At 36.6% G+C, this 17555-nt stretch overlaps 2 protein-coding genes and 1 pseudogene across 2 annotated transcripts; all 3 read right to left on the minus strand.

Annotated features, from left to right (window-relative positions):
- Nucleotides 1–994: 994 nt before the first annotated feature.
- On the minus strand, nucleotides 995–6935 carry LOC133860562 (uncharacterized). The gene is made up of 11 exons (XM_062296144.1): nucleotides 6916–6935; nucleotides 6331–6799; nucleotides 4412–4530; nucleotides 4169–4277; nucleotides 3905–4050; nucleotides 3704–3777; nucleotides 3446–3563; nucleotides 3108–3313; nucleotides 1825–2948; nucleotides 1425–1699; nucleotides 995–1261 (listed from the first exon to the last, which is right to left on the minus strand). The coding sequence occupies exons 1-11, from the start codon at nucleotides 6933–6935 to the stop codon at nucleotides 1222–1224; spliced, it is 2700 nt and encodes an 899-aa protein (XP_062152128.1). The 3' UTR covers nucleotides 995–1221.
- A 79-nt stretch (nucleotides 6936–7014) lies between these two features.
- On the minus strand, nucleotides 7015–7971 carry LOC133860563 (uncharacterized). The gene is made up of 2 exons (XM_062296145.1): nucleotides 7335–7971; nucleotides 7015–7105 (listed from the first exon to the last, which is right to left on the minus strand). The coding sequence occupies exons 1-2, from the start codon at nucleotides 7703–7705 to the stop codon at nucleotides 7015–7017; spliced, it is 462 nt and encodes a 153-aa protein (XP_062152129.1). The 5' UTR covers nucleotides 7706–7971.
- A 4520-nt stretch (nucleotides 7972–12491) lies between these two features.
- On the minus strand, nucleotides 12492–16941 carry LOC133860565 (sphinganine C4-monooxygenase 1-like; annotated as a pseudogene).
- Between the last annotated feature and the right edge of the window lie 614 nt (nucleotides 16942–17555).

Raw genomic sequence — 17555 nt, forward strand, 5'->3', positions numbered from 1 at the left:
GTCGGAAATAAAATGATGGATATTACTATCTGAAAACTTTTTCGTTTCGGGCTTATTTTTCATTTTATCTAAAAGCAATAAGAGCTTATTTTTCATTCTTGTCTTTGTAGGAGAGAGAGTTCTAATGAAAGGGGGGAGGGGGGGAGATGGATTTTGGTCGCATTCAATTCACGAAACAAGAAGACCGGCTTTCCTTTTCTTGTGAGGGGCTTATGAAGTTTCTTAATTCCTTTCTATTTATTTATATATTCGTTTTGTTTCTGGTTTTTCCTTTCTTTTTTTTTCTTCTTCTTCTTCTTCTTCTTTTTAACTCAATCTTGAGCCTATAGAGCTTTTATTTATTTACTTTCTTTTTTAGATTGGAGAATATAGGCGTTGAAAAATATGACTATTGGAAAGAAAAGAAAAAAAAAGAAGAAGAAGAAATAAACAAAAAAAGAAGAAGAAAAAATATTTAAATAGTATAAAAAAAGACAACAGAAGTTATTATGAAATGTATTTGAATATGAAAACAAAAAGTAGCTTGATTCTCTAAATTTAGATTGAAACTTATTGTGAGTGCTCGCAGAGAGTGTATGCCAAATAAAATTATCAAAGTAAAAGATCTGAATAATTCTTCAACATAATTAACAGTATACAATTTTTTTAAAATAAAATAAAATTATGGAGGGGACAGGCTTGCCATTTATGAAGAATGGCATAACGGAAATAAATTGTACAGTATGCATGATATTATAGAGATTGTTTTACCATTTCAAGTGAAATGAAGAAGAATCATTTGATGGTCAAAATTAAATTTATTTAATGGTGAATATGTTATCATGTTATTTAAAAAATTTAAATGACGTAACACTATATATATATATATATATATATATATATATATATATACAACAAAATAAGATATTTACCATGTAATTTTGACTCACCTCTATTTCACTTTAAATGGAGAGGCGCATACACCGGATAGTAAATAAAGAGCAGTAGGGTTGAACAGTCTCATATTAATGTGAGGTCTGTATTTTTCAGCACAAAAGAGCTATGATTACATTTTGGAGAGGGGATACAAGTTTGTACAGTCGTACTGAATTTGCCAATCTCCCCTGTCATTTTGTCTTCTCCGGGCGTATTTCACGTACACAAAAGATGCCCATATACTGTTTTAAGCATATTCTATTCTCTGCTACGCAGAGATCGACACTGATTAATGCAACAAGTCCATCACATACCAATCAATGGACATTTCTTTTTCTTGTACGGACTACGAAGAGGAAAAGAAAAAAGAACATTAGGTAGCTTAAAGAATAATAATTAATAAGAGTAACAAAGTTATGGTGAGTAAAATTTTCAGGTGAGATGATAAAATTAATTGTGGAAGCATGCATGCATATGCTTTCAGGAATTAGAGTTTTGCATAACCATACCTTCGTATATGATTAGGATTGAAAGGTGGGAACTCCTCAACATTGGGGAGACCATGACTTGCACGCTGACAAAATTCAGGCGATTGTAGTAAACCAATTTTCAGTACTTTCTCATCACACACCACACATTTGTGCTCAGAAGCGCCAGCCGTCCAGATGGCCTGTAGTTTACAATCATCGCACCACAGCAAATGTCGGCATGGAAAGTTGGCCCATAACATCTCACGTCGGTTGCACGCAAAGCACTTCCTCTTCATGATGCTTGTCTTATAATCCTGCATACACCACCCACGGGCCCGCACGGTTATTATTAAATGCCAAATTATCATGAACATTGGATATGCATGTCATGCACATGAATTCATCAGTAAAAGTGAAATTAGTTTACTGCACTGCTTACTTTGTAAAAATCAAAGTCGCCAAGAAAGAAAACCGATGTGCTGTTCCTTTTTCTGCAAAGGGCCTCCAAAACCAAATGTCTCTTTTGATGCCTATGGTTCTTTTTAACCCCCTCTATACACCCTCTTCTTTCACCATGAGCGTCTTCTGCATCAACATCACTTACATTTTGTAGCCATGGTCGACCATGGAAGAGAGGGTCTGGCTTCAAGAATTCAAGAAACCTCAGATGCACACCAGGCAATGTATCATTCTGAGCTGAATTCTCTTCAGGGCACTCATGGGCTGGTTTTGCCTCCTCAGTGCTGCCATCAATGAAGCTATCATTTTGATGCCCATGAAAAAGGTTCTGAACACGTTTGGAAATAGAATCAGGATCACTAGATGGCGTGCAGGGCGTTGCGAGTGTATGAGGCAATTGACGATGGGGCATGGGAAAGTTAGGCAGCAGGACCAAATGAGTGGCAGGTCCACATTTGCCTATGGGGACAATCTGCATGCGACAAATTTCAGGCACAGATTTCATGAAGTCACTAAGCTTGGAGTAGCCGAGAGAGGCATGATCTAGTTCCAAGCCAAATGTTGCCCTGAAATCACCTTTAAGAGATGAGAGAGCATATTGATCTCCTTCATTCAAACATGTTGATTGATCATGTAAGTGGCGCGGCAGCCACTTCACGAAAATCCTGAGCCATGCAGGCATACTTTTGTCAAAGCTGGGGCTGATGTGTTCTTGAAGTTCATTGGAACATGTATTTGGTTGGCCCTGACATAATCTACCAACCCAGGACATTCGTTCAACTTCAAACTTTTCTGTAATCTTCTGATCACTGGGTATTTTTGCTTGAGGTTCATATTGGTTATTCTGTTTTGGCTGATGTTGTTGTGCTAACAGTTTCTGGGATTCAGTGAGAAGGCATTTTGGGATTACGCTTTTAATCTCAACTTGCTTGCCCATAATAATAATAAAGTGTGTTTCAACAGCTGTTGAAACAGATTTATCTTGTTTAAAGGTGACGAAGCCAAATCCTCGAGATTTTATTTCATCTCCTTCTTGAATTCCCATAACTATAGCATCTTCTACAGCACCAAATTGTTCTTCAAAAGCTTTAGCCAATGAGTCTGCTTCACAACAAGGAAAGAAGAACGTTATGTTATTCTGACCAGATACGACAGTAAAATAAAGCTCAATATTTTATATTTAAATCCCAAAATTGCTTGGTTGCTCAAAAGTCTATTCAACTCAAAAAGTGTACTTGATAAAGCTTTGCATAGATTGCTAACCAGAGTCCAACATAGGAGGGAGACCTCCAACAAAGATTTTCCGTCTATGTTCCTTTGCAACAACAGGAGAATGAGTCAGATGTGTTCCCTGCTCCATCTGCCGAAGCTTCTTTTCACCATGCGCATAAAAGCACTTATCCCCTCTAACGCAACCACGAGGAGAGCTAAAGTATTTACAGATCTCAGCCTTTGTTCTTGAGCAGATACTGAAGTTCACAAGCAGTAGAGAATTATGAAAGCATATACACAAGAGAACTCCGCCGCGGGAAAAAGTGGGGTGGGGTTGGAGAATATAAAAAGTATCATACGACTTTTGATCCTCTAGCTAGGGGAGTCACCTATCCGTAGTGGTATCTTCATCTGTCATGATTAGCAGTGCATCACAGGTTTCTGAAATCATCTCATCATCTTGAAAACAAGTACTACGTTTCTGTTGAACAGGCGAAGCACGATTCACTGCACATTATATAACTCAGAGAATAAGAGATCATATGCAGGAGTCACATTAATAAGTAACAGACGTTGCTTCGTTATTATCTCTATAGCATTCACATATTATAGTTTTAAATGGATGAATGTGCTACGGTTCAACTTACTGTGGCTAATATTAGTTGGATTCAGCATGAACCGCATATCTTGAGACTTTGCCATGTCTATAGGTCTCTGTCTACTGGAATTGATTAGATTCAGTGCACATATACGTGCACATAAAGACGTTAATATACGCTTTCAACCTCACAACTGATAGAAAGAAAATAACACGAGCAACTTTATGAAAAGGTATCGATGCTTTTTACCGCAAATTGAGGACTTCGCTATTTGCTCCCCATCGCAAAAGAAGCTCAGCACAGTCAATATGTTCATTCTTCACTGCAAAAAACAGTGGAGTTTCTTTCGTTTCCGTTTTGTAGTTGATAGCATCTGGGTCTTCCAATAGAAAGGCCTGTTGGGTCAATGTAAAAAATAATAGCCTTCAGATGTAAAATTCAAATTCCAACTTTGGTTGCCAATAAATTTGATACATGGGAAAGGAATACATTGAAGAGCAGTCGTACTCATACCTGAAGTGCCTGTGAGTTGCCCTTAGCGGCAGCAAGATGAAAAGCAGTCAACCCCAATTTATTCTTTTGGCTTACTCGGGCACCATGCTTCAGAAGGAGCCATACAATTCTGGATACAATTAGGCGATCAAAATTCTAGGAGGCAATGATATGTTTTTTTTTATGAATTAGAAGGCAATGATATGTTTTTAAGCTATTGTGCGTGTGTACGTTTGTGTGTACGAGAGAGAGAGAGAGAGAGACTTCATCTGCTGAGGAGACGCCTTAAGGGACCAATGAAGAGCAGAGTTTCCTTCAGCATCAATGTCGTTTACATCTATGTTTGTCTTCAAAAGTAGCTCGATGATGGTCACATCTCCGGCCTATAAGAACTAAAAGTTGCTAATCAATATAGATCTGAGTTCATCACCAGATAACATTCCCAGTATTACAATGACAAGGTTTCTATGCCTTTATTTCTTTCTGGAACATATTTGTCATGGCTTGTTCTTACAACAATTTTTAAAAGTATTATAACCATGGGTTTCACAATTTGCAAAAAAACAGATTGCATGAGAGGGTGAACAGCGCGCATAAGCGTCCAATCCCAAAGTTGATAAATCATGCCTAATATAAATAAACTATAGGATCACGTTGTTAACATATCTCAAACCTTACCTCTAATGATCAATGAATCGATCGTTCTCACTAGAGAGAGAAACAAAGGATGACAAAAAAAAAAAAAAAAAGGATTTTTCCTAGGCTATACTTTTAGGGATTGAAGTCCCGTAATTTCAAGGAATTTTAAGAGCATGTACGTTCTAAGATTCAGGCCATTTAAATATTTAAAATGAACCATCTTGAATCATGTAAACCTTATAAAAACCAAAAAAATAAAAAAAGTTACTAGGGATGACCAAACCATTCTTTTAAGTGGCCGATCACCATTTTACTCTAAGAGAGTAGTTGGGGTGGCCGACTACACTGTAGGAGGTGAGGGGCTCATTGGCCACCCCGAGGGTTAATGTAACGATTCAAAAAAAGTGATAGCCACATTTGCATTATCATTCCAAAATTACTACTTAATTTAGAGCTCACTGGAATCACTTATAAAGCTCTTTCTTATTTAGTAAGGAATCATGTATGACTTAGCACCTATGAGTGCCTTTTAAATATACCTACTTTATGTGGGCTATTCATCTTCCCAATGTAGGACTAAGGGCTGATAAACTCTCTTAATATACCCACTTTAATTATGTGGGTTATTCATCTTCCCAGTGTAAGACTAAAGTGTGACAAACTCTCTCTCTCTCTCTCTCTCCTTCCTTAAATCTCTAAGTTGTAGTCATGTAGTGTTCCCAGCCCGTACCACGTGACATTCATTTATAACAATTCAGAGAAAACGTTAGCTACATTTGTACTATCACTCCAAAATAACTAGTCAATTCGGAGTTGTATAGAACCATTTGTCAAGTTTAGTCTTACCTAATAAGTAATCGATGTAGAACTTAGCACGCATGAGTGCCTTTGTAATTTACTCACTCTATATAGATTATTTATCTTCCCAATATGGAGTTTGGGTGCGACAATTAAGGAGGTGTGGTCGACCATCCTCTTAAGAGTGATCATCTCAACCCAACTATACCCATGAGCTGTCTAACCCTCAAAAGGTAAAACAGTAGTATGAACACCCCATTACTCTTATTTATTTAATTTTTTAAAAAGATTTACATGTCTCGATCCAAAACATTCACCTGGATATTTTGAACTATAGGCCCTTACCATTTCAAGGATTCTCATTCCGTACATGGTGTAATTCTCAACCTACAATTCTAATGCCATGTTGGATGAGAAATTCCTGAAATTAGGGCAATTACGTCAAGGAGAGGAGAGCTCCTTTCAAAAAAAAAAAAAAAAGGGAGAGGAGAGCTACGGCCTACGGGGCTGCCTACTTGGGCATTCTAGGGTGGATCCTCCGCGCACACCAACACTCCGTTGATAGGTCAAAAATGTCAAATTCTCATATGTAGGTTATTATTATTATTATTATTTTATACATACATATGTAGGTTATATTTGATTCGACCGCATGTTTTACGTACTTACCAACAATCGACACGAAAAATCGCGGTTCAACACAAAAGACAATTTGTTTGTCTTATTCAAAGGAACGCGATTCTCACCTGGCATGCAAGGATCAGTGGCGACGTCTCCCTCCTGTCCGTAGAACCGCTTGAGGCAACCGCTCCGAAGAGATGGAGCAACTCTATCTCGCGCAGCAAGAGCTTCCTCCTCTCGGCGTTCTCGCCCTGGGACGGGGAGCAGCTCCGTTTGGCGGCTCTGGACGTCGTCGGTTGGCGGCCCAAGGACAAGGCCTCTCTTATCACGCCTTCGTATACGGTCGTCTTCTCTTTGGATCCCGTGTCGGCGTCTCGCAACTCCAGAACCCCTTCGTTAACCTTCTCCGGCGCTACTATGAGCAGAGCTGCTAACGGAACTATACGGCCTTGGACGGAGTTTGCGTACGCCACCTCAGCTATTTCCTTCGTTTTCTCACTAAGAAGTCTTACCGCGGTCAAATCCTGGAGAGGAACAATTAAATAAAGGTCCAAACAAAGAGTTAACCAACTTTGATCATCTCTCAAACTTAGGCTGTGTTTGTTTTTTGAAAAAGAAGGAAAACAAGTTTCACAATTTAGGAACGAGTAATATGACACGATTCATCCAAAGAAAGAATATTGTGACGCGTACAGAACTAATTATAAAACCATATTTGACTTGAGTTCATTAATTGTTTTGAGAATCGTTCATAAATCTTTAAGTTTCTTTCCTTTTCTTCAGCTTTCTCAGGAACCAAACAACCAGCCTTAATTAGCAGAAGGTTTTCCAACCTTTTCAGTGAGAAGAACGACCAAGTCCTCAACGGAGTAGTCATCTGGATTCCATATCACCTCCATCCTGAGACATTCAAAAGCGAAGATCTTAAATTTTTTTATTTTTTTTTAAAAAAAAAAAGAAAAAAAAAAGCAGAAGAGATATAAAAAAATAATCAAAAGCAAACTGAAAAGTGAAAAGCAAAAATTTCTGTTTTAAGGTAGTTCATCTGTGGACCTGTGGTGCTCACTGGAACGGTTAAGCTTTTACCATTTACATGCAAAACGAAAACGACGTGTTCTTTGGACTTTACCTGCTGCAAGAAAGAGACAGCTCCAGAGGAAGCAGTGAGTGGCCGTCCTTCGTCTTCAGGTCCGTACGAGCGCGTTTCTTGAGCAGCACTTCAACGCACCGTTTCGCGTGAGATTTGGCCGCCGTGTGCAGCGTCGACCACCCCGCCTCGTTCATCTCATTCACCAACGGAACCGTTCCGAACTCTCCGTTCACCAATGCGGCGGCGCACTCCACCGAGTCGGACGCGCAGCAGAGCTCGAGGAGCTTCGAGACGACGCGCCGGTCTAAGGGCTCCGAACCGCTCTGGAAGAGCCTCTTCGTGTGCGTTAGGAGTTGAGCCTTGTCGTCTTCATAGATCGCTTCGATTAGGCTCGGTTTGACCTCGGCCATGTTCTTGTTCTCGGTTTTCGAGTCTTGAAGATCGTTTCGTCGTTGTTAGAAGCAAACTTCTCGCGATTGTAAGGAAAACTACAGTACAGAAGCCTTTTTCTTTGGTGGTACTCTTTTTGTGGATGAGGCTGCAGAAATGGGTCCAAATCCAAATCCAAATGCATAGAAGAGGATAGGAAATCTGTATTCAACTGCCAGATTCTCGGGAGAGTATAATATCGGCTCGATTGTGAAGTAGCATTCTTGTTTTGTGTTTAGGGATTGGAAGCAAGTGAAAGAAAAGACAACACGGAAACAAAGACTGGACTCTACACTCTATAATAGTATATATGATACATGAAATATAAAATAACTTCTTTTTCTTTTTCTTTTTCTTTTTCTTTTTCTTTTTATATTTTATAAAAAAGAAAGGGAAAAGGAAATTACATAGAAGGTTGGTCTTTCTCACTATCTTTCTTTAAAGACACTACATAGAAGGTGGGTCTTTCCCACTACAATTAATATTGCTTTTACTTTGTTGATCCCGATTATGTTTTATTCACCCAAAAAATTGTATGGGGGAATGAGTTGATTGGCCGGCCGCCGACGAATAGCAATTGATGGGAGAATTAAGTAACCCACTAAAATGAATATATAACAAGACAGGATGTTAGAGTCAAATGTTATCAATTTACATAATAATTAGTAATTAATATTATGATAAATCATGATGATAAATTGAAGATAATATATAATGTAATTAGAAAAAAGATATAGATATTTGTACACATGTATTAGCAAAAAGATTAATATCATGATCATCAAATTATTCTTAATTAGTATGTGTTATATCCATATGGAATATGATTTTTGCACACTTACACTTTGAAAATAAAAATTCTACATCTTTCGATTTTGTTTTTCGAACTCAGCTTAATTTTTGTTTCAGTTTTGAAATTCCCAATACCCAAGCAACATCTAGAGGGGGTGAATAGGTGTTTGCAGACAATCACAACAATTTAAAAATCTCACAACCATTCAAGTCAAAGTTAGATCATAGAGCTCTGGTCGAAATCTAGTCGAAGACTGTATTTACATAAACCTTTGGTCAATATCTAGGTGAATCCCGTTCGATGAGGACTACTCAAGGCATAAAGGTTAAGGCCTTTCTGCTTAAAAAGAAGTGACCAAATTAAGGTCCTAGGTGGCCCTTAGGGATCTAGTATGGTATAAATATAATGAAATGCATAGAAAGTATGAAGTTTGTACTCGAAGGAAGTTTATACTCAAGCCTAAGTTGTAAGAATAAACTTACCGACTATGTACTATTTTACAAAATCATGATATGTATGTTTTATTTGAGTCCTATTATTTGAATACAAGTATAAATGTATTTTACAATGTTTTACATGTGTATTATATGGAAAATGATTTATGAAAATAGGTTGGGATTTGAAAGGAAAATATAATTTGGGAAAAAGATGATGATATGTGATAAAGTATGATGTTATGTTATGAATACATGTGAAAGCCCAACGATTAAGTGAGAATTATACGCAAAACACCCCATGTTAGGATTATAGAAATAACGTTACTTAACAACCCAACGGTTAAGTTGGGTTATACACTTAACATTTCAAATTTATAAGATTAAGAAAATAGTAGAAAACACAACCTGCAGTTAAGTGGGGGAGTATGCTTAACAAACTCCAGCGGTTAAATGGTGTAACAACCCACCTCCAACGACACAATATTGTTAGCTTTTGGCTCTCTCGAACCATACTTCTCAAGAAGTCATCCATCATGGTACTAGTCTCGCATTAGCACGCTTAACTGCTGAGTTCTGATAGGTTCATGACTATCACAACTTTAAATTTGATAAGCACATCATCATTCTCATACTAAGACAATGTGAAGCATCACAATCACCCATCTTGAGATCTAGTGTCCCCGCTGGAGACCCTCATGAACTTGTGTACGCTCCCGCCATCTCTGGCTAGGCAATGACTATGATACGATTTATAATGACCTACTCCCAACGACACAATATTGTTCGCTTTTAGCTCCCCCAAACCAGACTTTTTAGGAAGTCACTCATTCTAGTATTACTCCCGCATAAGCACGTTCAACTGTAGAGTTTTGATAGGTTCATGACTATCATAGCTTTAAAATGTGTTGTGTAAAGAATGGTGGGAATATACATATAAGCACATCTATATTTCTATACCCAGATAATGTGGAACGTCACAAGTGGAAGTATAAATACACTTATCTATGTGAGAGGAAAAGTATTTTATGTGAAAAATGTTGAGCATGTTAGTATATGTTTTATGTGAAATAACTCATGCAATATGATGTGTATTGTTTTGTGTTTTAAGCTGATGTTTTCATTATCATGATACGAACTGTTTTACTGCTCCATATTATGGGATGTGGAGTTAGACATTTAGTAAAGAAAATTAAGATGTTTTTATTATATGTACATAAACTTCTCTATTCTATGTGGTTTGTGAAACAACTATAATGTTTATTAAAATCATTTGTGAAAACCTTGCATGAATAGATGTTTGGTAAACACTACTTAAAGGTATTTTTCAAAGATAAAAAAGGGGCTCAAAATATTAAAATGACATTATGCTTAAACTTGTTAAGCCATTGACTCACACATCCACTTGTAAAATTACAGTAGTTTTACAAATCCGGTTGTGATGAGAATGAGGATGCAAATCCGTATGCGTGTCTAAATTATTGTTCATGAGGATGACATGAAGCCCGCACGCTGCACTTGATGCAAATCCATATGAAGTTAACCCTATTATATATTTCCTTATACACAATTTCAAGTATATCATAATACCCTAGTGCAAACAAAAAACAAATGGTTAAGGGATGAAATAATAAGCCTTAATTAATTCAGACAATCCCACGATCATGATAAATCAAATTAACCCTAAATTCCACCTTTAAAGGACAATTTAGCTATTATATGACAACTAGTATTAAAGAGTAATGTTATACGTAAGACTTTTATGGCGTAGTGTAATTTAACCATATTGGATAAATTGAATCCATCCGAATAAGCAAAAAGTGCGTACAAAACTTTGAGCTCTATTATTGTGTATTCATATATAAATAGACTTTATTAATGTATATACAAATTATTTGGCAGCACAACCGGTCAAAATTGACTGTCCAAAAAACTTTTGGTGTATAAATTGTTAAATAAAATGGAAGAGATAGAAGGGAAGAAGAGAACACGAATTGAATGAGAGAAAATGACAACATTGCTTCTTATTTCATTGAGTGCTTTTGATTACAAAAGATATGAATATATAGGCTAATAGAGTGGAGCACATCTCACACAATCAGGAAATATTAAAGTGGAATATATTGAGGAAATCAGGTAGGAAAATAAGGAAAGATATTGGAGAGGAAATCAATGAGATATTCTTGATATGCTGCAACGGCTCTTTATTCTCTAACACTCCCCCGCAAACTGATGGGAGGAACTTCCTTCAGTTTGTCTTCTGCGTCGGATCATCATCATGAAACCTTTTTTTTTTTTTTTTTTTTTTTGGTGTGTGTATTGGCCCAGGTTTGTAAACTGTACCTCAAAGGCTAAAAATAAAGCTAAGTATGGGCCAAAAGAAATTAAAGACAGGCTTGGGTTTTGAAACATTACCACAAACAAGAGATTGGGCCAACAATTGGCCAAAGAGAAGAGGGCTAACTATGGGCTTAAATGAGCTTGGGCCTTTGAACATTTGCCTTAAACTAGAAATTGGGACAACAATTGGCCAAAGAGAAAACAGCCAACAAATAGCTTAAATGGGCTTGAGCCTTTGAACATTTACCTCAAGCTCGAAATTGGGCCACCAATGGGTCAAAGAAAAGAAGGGCCAGCTATGGGCCAAAGAGAGAATTTCCTTCTTTTTTTTTTTTCTTTTTTTTTGGCAATATCTTCTTCATAGTACAACACAAGACAAAACAAATAAAAGAAAAATGGACTAAAAAAAAACGTTGATAGACAAGAAATAAAACCAAAAAAAAAAAATAACTGTAACTTGTGGACGACCTTAGGAGAAGAGTTCACAGTGGATGGAGAAGGCACGGAAACTGGAGGATTCGTGGCTAGAGACGGTGCCAGAGGTGGGAGACTTGGCCAGTGGAGAAGTTGTCGAGGAAGGATGCTGGAAAAGACGCCGGAGGTGGTGCTGCAGTGGAGCACACAAACTTTGCGGCAAGGGATTGTGATATGCATTTTTTTTTTATTATTATTTTGAATGAAAGAGAGAAAATTTTGGGAGATGGAGATGAAAACTGAGATAGATTAGAAACTATGAGAGTTTCTATGTGGATGGAGTTGGGATGTTTGGAGTGGCAAAGATGAAGCTCTATTTTTAGGCAGAACCATGTGATGGGTGAGAGGTGTTTGATAAAAGAGCTGAAAGAGTATGCTGCAGCGAAAAAGAAACCAAGATCGTGAGGTGTTAGCTAAAGGACTCTGATACCATGTTAAATAAAATGGAAGAGATAGAAAGGAAGAAGAGAACACGAATGAGAGAAAATGACTAAATTGCTTCTTATTTCATTGAGTGCTTTTGATTACAAAATATATGAATATATAGGCTAATAGAGGGGAGCACATCTCACACAATCAAGAAATATTAAAGTGAAAAATATTAAGGAAATCAGGTAGGAAAATAAGGAAAGATATTGGAGAGAAAATCAATGAGATATTCTCGATATGCTGCAACGACTCTTTATTCTCTAACATAAATCAACTGGATATATATCCATCAAATAGTCACTGCCTCTTACAATCTTTTCTAGGTCGTGCTTCAAAGCCCCCTCCTACTCTCTTCTCAATTGAATAAGGCATGTAAGTTCCTAAGATTCTATCCCACAAAACAAAGAATGGCCGCGAGAAGTTGTATTTGCTACCGTAGAGCTGGTGGTGGACATCGTGATCCATAGGCGGTGTTATTTTTAAAAAGAACATGGAGGATATTCCCCAGAATCCATAATCCGCAGTGATCATCCACTGTTTTGATGGTTGCGAAGGAGAAGAAGAAGATAGAGGCTCGAGGGGACATACCAGAGAGGAGGAAAGACAATGCCCCACCGATAGTGTCTAAAATAAGTCCCTCCAAGGGATGGTTGTATAGAGCTCCAAAAGCATAAGGGACTACAAGCTTGTGGTGCTGAGAATGAATATTTCTGTATAAAAATATGTTGTGGTGCATGTACCTATGCATGAAATATTGCCATGTGTCTAAAACCAGCATGGCAATGAAGAATTGCGTTCCCAGCTCAAAGAGGGAAGGGCATGAATCTTTCGTTGCTAGCTCCACTATCATTTCCTGTGACCTGCAATATTAGCAAATAACATCAAAACCCAGGATAAAAAAGTTATATCTCATGTTAAACCCCCCCAATACTTATAATTAAGCATCAAAGCAAGAATTTTCTTCCTAGACGAAGATTACTAGTTGGGTCATGATCTCACTTCTTGCATTTGGATTTGCCAACTATTTTGTAGAAACATAAACTAGTAAAATTAAGGAAATCAAAGCTGTAATCAAATGACATCCCTTAGGTGTAATACCACCTTCATCACCATAATCACATTACAAATCCAAGGATAATAAGTCTGTAAATTCTAATACATCCATAGATATAATTTTTTTGATACCACGTCCAAGCAATTTGAATTAACGGCTTAAATGTTGTGTGTGTGTGTGTGTGTGTGTGTTTTTCCAGGTATAAACGTACACCACCTTCTTAATTGTTCTTTTCTTTATTTTATTTTTCTCCATCTAAACATATACATGAGGCCTAGTTAAATAGAAGAAGGGATTTTTTTTTTTTCAGACATAAAGTCTCGTTAATCAAGATTCCCAAGTTTAATTTACAAACTGGCTAAATTGAAAATAACCTAACGAAAAATAATTCATGGAGAGAAATGTTGCAAGTAAAAGCCATTTGAATTAACAATAAATAATCTTGTTTGAACTCTATGATGTAGTGACATAATTATTTGGTAGGTGATTGTCAAGAAAGCATTCAATTTACGACCTTGAAAATTTGGATAATATATATCCATTTTATTTGAAATTGAGATCAAGATCATGTTCCAATGATGGCTATTGAGTCTTAAGTCTATATGCAGAGAAATACTAGGGCCTCGTTTGGTTCGTGGAATGGTCATTCCATTAGGAAAATGAATAGTTATTCTTTGGAATAGAAGGTGGTGAAATAGAATCATATTCTTTTGTTTGGTAATAACTCACATATTTTAATCGGAATTCAAAAAATATTACTAAAAAAACCCTACCTTATATATGTATATATATATCTAAAAAAATCAAATTAAAAAAAAAAAACCAAAAAAAAAAAATTGAAATAAATTGGTGGGTGGCGGACCACCCATTGGGGTGGCTGGCCACCCACCGTTGAACCGGAGGTGGCCGTAGCCACCCCCGATGTACTCTGGTGGTGGCCAGCCACCCCTGACGAGAACTACAGGCCACCCCCAGTTGCTCCGGGGGTGGTGTGACCACCCTGAGTGGTCGGCCAACCACTTTGGGTTTTAGTTTTTCTTCTTCTTCTTCTTCTTTTTTTCTTTTTTTTTTTTTAAAAAAAATAGATTTGAAAGAAAATAAAAAATGAGTTTTTTTTTTGGGGGGGGGGGGGGGGGGGGGAAATGTAGTCTTTACCCTAAGAAATAGCTATTCCTCTAATTTTTTAGAGAAATAAGTATTAAAATGGTTATTCCATAGAAATAATTATTCCATTCTAAATGCCTATTCTGCGAACCAAACGGGGCCTAAGGGTACTAAATGTTTTACTAAGAGATGGGTGCCAAAATGATATAGAGCTTATTCATTATAGATGATCAAAACAATTAATAAAAAAAAAATGTTACAAGTGCCAATGAATAAGCTCCACGTACATCATTTTAATACCCATCTCTTAGTAAAAGATTTGATACATTGCCACCCCAAGACATAACTCCTGACCACCTTTACCCATATGGCAACTTTTACTTTTTTTTTTTCTTTAGAAAAAAAAATCCTAAAGCTAGCTAAGGGACCACCTTGCCAATGTAGCAAGGTGGTCAAAAATTATGTCTTAGGTGGCAAAAAGATGTGGCAAAGTGGTCAAAAGTTATGTCTTGAGTGGCAAAAAGATCATATCTCATATGAGAAATATGCTAGAGGTAGAAATTGTGGGTTGTAGAACAAGAGGAAAAAGAAATGTTGGGTATTGGAAGCTAGCTAGGCGAAAAAGATGATGAAATCCAAACAACGTATTCACCATGCTTTCATATATATATATATGATATAGTCGTGGTACGTGGTGCTGATTTTGCGAGTAACATGCTTTCATATGGTTTTGTAATTCAAAAACTAATGATTTCTAGTCTCTCTCTTGTGTCTTGCAACGAGTATAACAATTCGAAAGGCTTGTATTCATCTATGACGTTATGTGGTGAAACCAGGTTCTCACTCTTTGGGTCTAAGACGGTCTGGAATCGAAGGCAAAGGCACATGAATTGTGCTGCAAAGTGTGTTTCAAGTGTGAAGTACGTCCCCCACGTTGTTTGGGCTTGAGAATGAGAATGTTTTATATATATATATATTCGCATTCTTCTTGATACAACGTGTTTCAAAGCCTTAATGACAATGAACCTATTAAAATTCTGCAATTAAGTGTACTGATGCAATAGTATGTAGTATCCGGACGAGTGACATTTTGAAAAATCTGTTTCAAGAAAGTAAAAAACGAGCAATATTATTATATCGTTAGGATGAATCGTTACATTCAGGCAAAATTGTTGTTGTGGCCATAAGACTGATAGATGGAGGCACAACCAATAAGAAACAGCCAACAATAAAGTGGGGAGTTGTCGTGACAGGGTTTGGTCAATCTTGATGTCTTAATTCTACGATAATCTTCTTGAAGGTGCCAGGCGCTGTGGAAGGCTGGAAGCTATAATATTGCAACAGTTAAGGCAATACAGACATGATGGGTGCGTCAAAATGTGAATCTTGAAAATCCCGATGAAGGCATGCATGGACATGAATCTGCTTTGTTGGTCTCAAGAAGGAACCGTTGGACATAAAGGATGCACTGTCTGACTCATTCGACTTTGGTGCACACAATTCATCCAACTTGTTTGCACCTATACCAGAATCTCCATTAACTAGCAAGAAAGCAGGAGGTTTTGCAATTACAATGGAAAAAATTCATGAACAAGTTGTCATGTGTGAGTCTTGGTTAATTGTATTTGTCTTGTGACTCTTGTGACATGTATTTTGACCGTTGACATTCCTGGTATTTATGAAGGTTGTTGAATTTTAAGTCTATATATAGTGGAGAGGTGAGAGTTCAGATCAAGTTATTTTGTGTTAATTTACTAATTATTATTAAAGAAAATTTCACTTACCACTCCTGATTTTTTGTTACTTTTAATTATACCCATAAATTTTAAAAAGTATCAATTTAGTGTATCAATTTTTCAATTTTTTCCAATTTCATCTATCCGTAAGTTGGAATTTCCGTTAAATTCTGTCAAAATTCTCAAAATATATATTTTTTTTTTCCTAAAAAAATATTAAAAAAAAATCAAAGATTCAGGCATAGGTAATTTTGCAAATTCCGTTAAATTCTAACCAACACCTAAATCTTTGCAATTTTTTTTCTCTTTTTTTTTTTCATTAAAAAAATGTATTTTAAGAATTTTGACACCCATCCGTTATAATTTACCTGAAAATTCTAATAGATTGATGAAATTGAAAACAGTTGAAAGAACGATACAATAAATTGACATTTTTTAAAGTTTATCAGTATGATTGCAAAAGTAATAAAAGAAGTTTTTCTTATTATTATTAGAGCGGTTGTACAAGGCTCCCCTTTATATATCTATCTCCTTCTCTTATTAATGTGCCTTTGTTGTGGCAAAACAACTTGAAAAAGAAAAAGAAAAGAAAAAAATCATAAACATAGCATAACGTACCTTGAACAAGATTATGGCAACAGCAGCCTGAATTGTTTGTTGAAGAAGCACGCCTTTAACAACGGTGTGCTTGGAAACCGGGTTCTTCGCATTTTCTTCTTTTCTTGAATGCAGCCTATAATTTTCTGATCATCCACACAAAACGTAGACTCCGGAGTGTGCCCATGCAATACACCAATATTGGCACAAGAGTACCCAATAATTCATCTGATACCCCAAAAGATCCAAAATCCATTGCCCATCTACCCCAAAACATCATATTAATTATATATATTATCTCTATGGAGTTATGTATTGAACAAAATTACTCCTCCAATCCCTATTTGCTTTTGGAATTGGAGTTTCTGCCTCTCTCCTCCCTCATCTTTTTTTTGTACTTAATTCTCTCAAAATGGTAGCTAGTGTTGATAATAGGTTGGTGGGGGCAGAACGAAGCAAAAATGAGAGGAAGAGAAGAGGTGAATGGGACGTCAAAAGCGGGAAAATGGAGTGCCAGAATTGTATTTATTTGTAAATTGGGGGGCTGGAAGCTGGATATATAGAGAAGTCAACCTTTGCAAGTCGATCTGTGGTCCTTCATGAATCATGATCACTGACAAATTTAATTATCGATCAATGAATAGCTTAAATCTGACATTGATTACTTTGTACTGGAGGGAGAGTAGTATCAATAGGCTATATATATTCCTAAATATAGATGAAAACCCTCTCCCTCTAGAATGAATTTTTATTTTCATCTTCAATTGTTCAGATTTTTTCACTTCATCTCCACTGATAGACAGAAACTATTTCATTATCAATAATTTCAATTCTATTAATTTAGTGGTACCAATAATGATGGTGAATAGA

This window comes from Alnus glutinosa, chromosome 2 (genome assembly GCF_958979055.1).
Source record: "Alnus glutinosa chromosome 2, dhAlnGlut1.1, whole genome shotgun sequence".
NCBI classification, from domain to species: Eukaryota; Viridiplantae; Streptophyta; class Magnoliopsida; order Fagales; family Betulaceae; genus Alnus; species Alnus glutinosa.